The 5,962-nt window shown below is 56.4% G+C and overlaps 1 protein-coding gene across 1 annotated transcript in view; it reads right to left on the reverse strand.

Moving 5' to 3' along the window:
• RFX4 (regulatory factor X, 4 (influences HLA class II expression)) overlaps positions 1-5,724 on the reverse strand; it is a 174,532-nt gene extending 168,808 nt beyond the window's left edge. The window contains exon 1 of the mRNA XM_010853383.1: positions 5,283-5,724. Within this exon, the coding sequence (XP_010851685.1) occupies positions 5,283-5,325 (43 nt within the window). The 5' untranslated portion in view covers positions 5,326-5,724. The remainder of the gene's footprint in view (positions 1-5,282) is intronic.
• Positions 5,725-5,962: the final 238 nt, after the last annotated feature.

Below are 5,962 nucleotides of genomic sequence, written 5' to 3' on the forward strand. Positions count from 1 at the left end.
TTTATAAACCAAGTCCCAGGCAGAGTTCACAGACACACAGGCATGTAAATGAACTACAAACTCTCAGACCATGGCAGTCTCTATATCCAATCTGTTCATTTACAGATGAGGCCACAGAATCTGGAGAGAAGGGAAGGATTCCTCTGCTGAATGTATCACCAGGAGTGGCCAAGTGTGAGAAGAGCCTCATCTCTTCCTAAAAGCTTAAGCAATGGAGAGTAAAGTCTGGTTTTCTTTTGATGGTAGCATCTCGTCACATGGGCCAGTGTGTCTTCTTATCCAGCGTAGGTGAGGGTCTGTGATGGTGGCTTCATCACCTAGAGGCATTTTAATGTTCCCTAAATCGACCCTAGGCACAGCCCCATAAAACCTAATGCCTTAAGGAATGCTCCTTAGGTGTAATTGACAAAGGCAATCATAGGCCTTTAAAAAGGGGTTATCCAAGGTTCTTGACTCTTAAAATCCTAAATGACTTGTAAAACTATTTTAGTATATTATTAGTTTGAGGAGAGATTCACTAACTGTGCAGTGGGTCACAGTTGGGATAGTGGTAACCTGGCCTCTATGGTAGAGAAGAATCCGTCTAACTTGTCAGAAAATCCCAGTCTGGGAGTTGTCTAACCCTTCATTTTACAGACAACTAAAATTAATCTTGGAAAGGCTCAAAGATTTATCCAAAGTGCTTCAGTCAGAATTATAACCTGGAGCTTTCCCCACTGCACAAAAGAGTAAAAGAATCCATAGAATCTTCCCTTTACTACCCGTCCCATTCTTTCAAAATTTCTGACCAGGCACCTCCTACTCTTCTCTTTCCCGCATTATTCTAAGCCCTCACTTTTCCAGATACCGTTTAAGAAGTGGGGCTGAGAAATTCATCTGGGGCGACCCATGGGTCCAGGGGAAGAAATGCCAGAACCTTTCACGTTGGAGAGCCTGTGGCTCGCGGGGGAGGCGGGCATACTGCCCAGCTGGCGCCTAACCTTGGGATGGGGAAGGAGGCTGGACGAGAACCCGGAGGAGGAGGGGTGGCGGGGTGGGGGCAGAGGCGGAATGAGAAAAGGTGTAGCTGCTGGAGAGAAATTAGAGACCTCGGGGCCTCTGGGAAGCAGGACGGTCCGGCTCTCACACAGCGGCAGGGAGGCCCCGTGCGAACTCCTCTCTCCTCCGCGTACTCGGCCTTTTGTTGTCGGCCTCTGCCTCTGGCTCCCGCTCATGCCCTCCGGTCCCCTGCCCCCCTGAAGTCACCCCAACTGCACTCATAATATTTTGCTTTGCGCTGGGTCTGTTTTCCACCACCAACTTCCAGCAGTCTCCATGGCGACGCGCTGGGGAGGGGAGCGCGCGCAGCTATGGAAATCCCAGGGCCTAGCCGCGCGGCGGCCACAGCAAACTTTTCCGGGTCTCCAGGACCTGCAGGCCTGGTGGGAAAGCGCGATGTCCTGGGCCACTTGCACCAAGTCGCAAGCCGGACTCCGGGATCCCCGGCTGCACGCTGTGCTGCCTAGTGCTGCAGCCACAGGGCTAGGGGACCTGGGGACCACGCGGCTCTTACTGGATCCTGATGCCAAACCCAGACGCCGGAACTTGGCAGGTGGCGAGGGTGGAGCGAGCATGCCTCCTTTACGGGACACACACACAGGTCCAACGAGGGCTAGATAGTCCGGGTTGGACGTGAGGGCAAAGTTCAGAGCTCCGATCCTTGTTCCCCAAGCCCGCAGTCCGGGTCCCAGGGCCAGAAAAAGCGGCTCCTTTCCTAGGGCCGTGCCTGGGAGAGGATGGAGGAGGCCTAGAGCCCCGTCCCACCTGGGCGCTCCCTGTCCCGTTGCCCCACGCCAAAGCCACTGAATGTCCCCACCTGCAGGCCCACAGAGCCAGGTCGGGCCTTGTTTTGAGCCGGGAGCCTGTAGACCAGAGTGCCTTCCCGCCGTTGTGGTCCAGGGGCCTCAAAGCAGGCTCTAGGGGTGCGTCGGCGGCTCTGGATTTTGGAGTTCCAGGTGGAAAGCGGGTAGAGGCAGACGTCTCTAGGTCGGGCTCATCAGTGCCCGTCGCTAAGGCGCCATCCCGTTTAACAAGAAACAATTCTTCTGTTGCGTAGGCGACCAACCTGGCCCCGGCCCACTTTGCACAAGTTCTCTGTGGCCTAAAATTCGACCTACTTTCCCTCCTCTCGTTCTCGAATCTCCAGGCACCTTGAGTAACTGAGCAACGCTCGCCTGTCAGAACCGCCGGGATTGGACCCACAGGCCACCAACATGTAGGCGCGGCGGCGGTCCGCGTGGGGACGGCTGGCCACCCCGGGATCCGCGAGGCTTTGCGCCGTGCGGGACTTCTGCGCGAGCCGGGAACAATATCACTGCCAACAGCGCACCGGCCGGACGGCGCGTCCCGGGCCCCACGCGCGCGCCTGTGGCCCCCACCGCCTCCCCGGGCTCGGCCGCGCCGCGGAGCTCCGGGGAGAGCGGCTCAGCTTTGTGGCGCTCGGCGGCGGGCTAGCCCAGGGCCCAGAGGCTCGCGCCGGCGGCTCCCCAGCCTCCTCCGACGGGGCCATTGTCTTAGACCCGCACTTGCTGAGTATTTGGGGAAAACTCGAGGAATATATTACCAGCTCCGTGTGCAGAACAAAGGGGCGCGTTGCCGCAGGTCACGCTGAAGTGGCCCCCAGGCGGAACACTAGAGCCCCGGCCCCTGCAAAACCGTCCTGCTGGGCCCGAGGCACGTTGCGGGAATTTTCCTCTTAAGAGTAGGGGACGGTGGCCTGGCCCGCCGGCCTCTCTGACCCGGGATGCTCCGGAGTTCGCCTCAGCACTTGCTGCTAATCGATTGTGTCAGCCTTTTCGGAATGAAATACTACTAACAATAATATTCGTGGCTCGGCCCTAGATTTGCGCACAATCTGCCGTTAAAGGAGCAGAATCGAACTGCTCCAAGGAGCGCTGGTCCCAGCTAGCCGGGAAGAAAGGAACCTTTACATAACAAGGGAAACTCCAAAGAAAAGTTAATGGGATTAAATTCTCTGGAAGCGAGGTGAGGGAAGGTTCTGGACCGGACCGCGCCGAGCCAGCTGCACTTCCCTCGCCGTCGGTTTTGCAAACCCGCATGAGAATGTCACTTGGTGCGCCTCGTGTCATTTCGTCCCGCTGGGTTTCCCAGAACTTTTTGAGTTCCCCAGAACTTTTTGAGTTCAGGATGGCCATCTAGCCATCCACTCCCTTCCCCTTTGGTGGATGGGAGAAAAGTTTTCAGAACCCGTTGGGGTGTGTGCATTAAGTAAAAGTGACAAGGTGTCTCCATGACCACAAGATAGAACAGAAAACAGAAGCTCTCCACAACCCCGCAGCTATCCCAGGATGCACAGAGAAGTTCCAGTCCTGTTGAGGGGGATGCTAAAACCCCCAGCTGGGCTGTGCTGGTGTGGCGCACAGACACCTCAAGTCCTGCGTGGACCCCTTGCAAATATCAACACTTGGCCCCAAACCATGCAGACATGGGTTTAGTTTTGTTCAAGGATATTCACTTCTAAAATTGGGGTGCTCAGGACATGCATGGTGGCACAAATACTTCTCATGGAAGTATGGAGGGAAGGGATCCTTTCTCTCTCTGGGCGCCCTCTTTACCGCCAGCGGAGAGGACCCAGTTAGGGCTGGCCCCGCACTCGGTAGCCAGTCGCAGGGCAGGTAACCCTTCTCTTTGCCTTCATTTGTCACTGCATATAGTAAGGAAGGCTGTGGGGGTCAGCCCATCCCCACTCCCAGGGGGCCCACACCCACTTGGCGGGGACCGAAAAGGAGAGGTTTGATCTCTTGAGATCAGAAATAGACAATTTTCCTGGAAAATCAAAGATACCCCTGGCCAGAGGGTGGTGGGCATCTTGGCCACCAGGGCCCCAGCAGAAGCTAGAAGGGGCTGGAAACCTTTCTGCAAGAATGGGAAGAAGAACATCTGGCTGATGCCCGAATGACCCCTACTCCCAGTCCACATTCATTTCCAGCCTGCAGGTGGAGGTGGGGATGCCGTCGTGTGTTTGTTTATTTGCTCAGGGAAGAGAGGCGCGTGTGTTAAGGATGGCAGAGGCTGGAAGGCACTTGTTGCTCCGCGCGGCAAAGTCCAGCAGCGGATGGATGCTCCTAGGCGTTCTCCCAAGCATCGCGTCAAGCTGCTGTCTCGGCCCAGGCTGCTCTCACGGCTTGTTTCTGCCTCTCCAAGAAACTCCGAGGCTGCAACCTAGCCGGGATAGGAGTGCACTGGTTGGAAGACGGCAATTGAGGGTTGTCCTTGTTTAGTCGCTAAGTCATGCCCGACTCTCTGCAACTGAAGGAGGAGGTGAATTTCCGGAGAATTTCTTCCACCTGGAAGGGGCGTAGGGAGCACAATTCTGATATAGAAGTTTGGCGGCTCCTCAAACGTACTAGAGCTGCGAGGTTCTACTGGAAAAAGAACCGAGACGCTGGGCTTTTTCGTTGTAAAAGATGCCTTGGCTTACTTTCTCCGTGGTTACGGACGGCCGCGACCCCCAAACCTGGCGCCTCCAGCCAACAGAACCCAAAGTGCCGAGCAGTTTGCAGACCCAGACGCCAGGCCTTGCCAGCCGCGCAGCATCCTGTTCTCTTCCGTAGAGTTACTGTCCCCAAGCAGAACGCATCGTCAGGTACTCCTTCCGGCCAAGGAGGCTGCACCGCGCTTCGGACTGCCCAGGGCCCCCTCCTCCCGACCGGGCGCGGATTCCCCAGGACCACCGGGCTCGCCTCTGCCACTCCCTCCAGCTGCGCATCTCCACCAGTTGGAGCCTCTGTCCCCACCTCCCAGGCGCTGTGCAGAGCCGTCGCCCTCCCCCGCCTCTGGGGCGTTCCGCTCGGCTTCCTAGCCCCAGCCACCAGCCTCGGAACGCACCGCTATTCCGGGACCCCCAAACCGGGGGAGGAGCTGGACCCAGGAGGGGGCGGTCGGCTCGCAAAGTTTCTGCAAGTGGCACCTCGAGCTCGCCGCGAACCAGCGAATCTTTACTTAACTTTATGTCCAGGGCAAGCGAAAGCGCACTCCACAGCGCGCGCACACACATTTACACACACACAATCACACGTTTACACACACTCACAACTTCCACGCATCCGCTTACACACATCGCGCATCGCACGAGATTGAGAACTTCTGCACGCTCCATTATTTCCTGGGGTTCCACTGTCAAGTTGACCCTTCTGAACTTTTTGCGACTCTTTCTGAAGTTCCCCTTCTACCTCTTCTTTCCCTCCCAATGTCTACCCCCAACCCCCACCAGTAGGACTAACCTGTGGAATCCATGTCGGGTTCCTCCAGTAACCCACAATGCATGCTCTTCCCATGGACAGCACAGGCGCCCCCCAAAAATCCTGATGTTTGGGGATCCCCTGTGCTAGAGCTGCCCAGGGAGAAAGGGAGGAAGGAGGGAAGGAAAGACGCAGAGAGTCCAAGGATGTAAGGATAGAAAGAAGGAAAGGAAAAGGCAGAAAGAGAAAGAAGAAAGGAGAGAGAGAGAGAAGGGAAAGAGCTCGGAGAAGGGGGAGCGAGAAAGAGCGAGCCAGAGAGGGGACACTCAGTAATCCAGCCGGGCAAAGCCAAACCCGTCAAAATGTTTGCGGATGTTTCATGGGAAAAAGCATCATTTTATAGGAGCCCCGATGGGAGCAATGTCATTGATAGGCCAGCCGGCCTGATGAATGGCCGCTCGTCAGATGGGGCCGTGGCGAGGCGCACTGTGAAGCCCATTGTGGGCCTGTTTTGAATAAGAAAAGCCGCCTCCGAAAAGGGGGGCTCAGAGCGACGCAATCCCAGCCCTCCGACTTCCCCCTTCTATTATAGCATTAGCAACGTTTTTCTTATTTAAAGTTCCAGAGGCCTTCTCCAGCCTTCGCCCGGCACTCATTACAGGCGAAATCAAAATTGGCTTAGATGTGGCCCCCTCCCCCTCTGCCTACCCCTCCCCCGATCC

Source organism: Bison bison, unplaced genomic scaffold, assembly GCF_000754665.1.
Source record: "Bison bison bison isolate TAMUID 2011002044 unplaced genomic scaffold, Bison_UMD1.0 scf7180017864327, whole genome shotgun sequence".
Classification (NCBI taxonomy): Eukaryota; Metazoa; Chordata; class Mammalia; order Artiodactyla; family Bovidae; genus Bison; species Bison bison.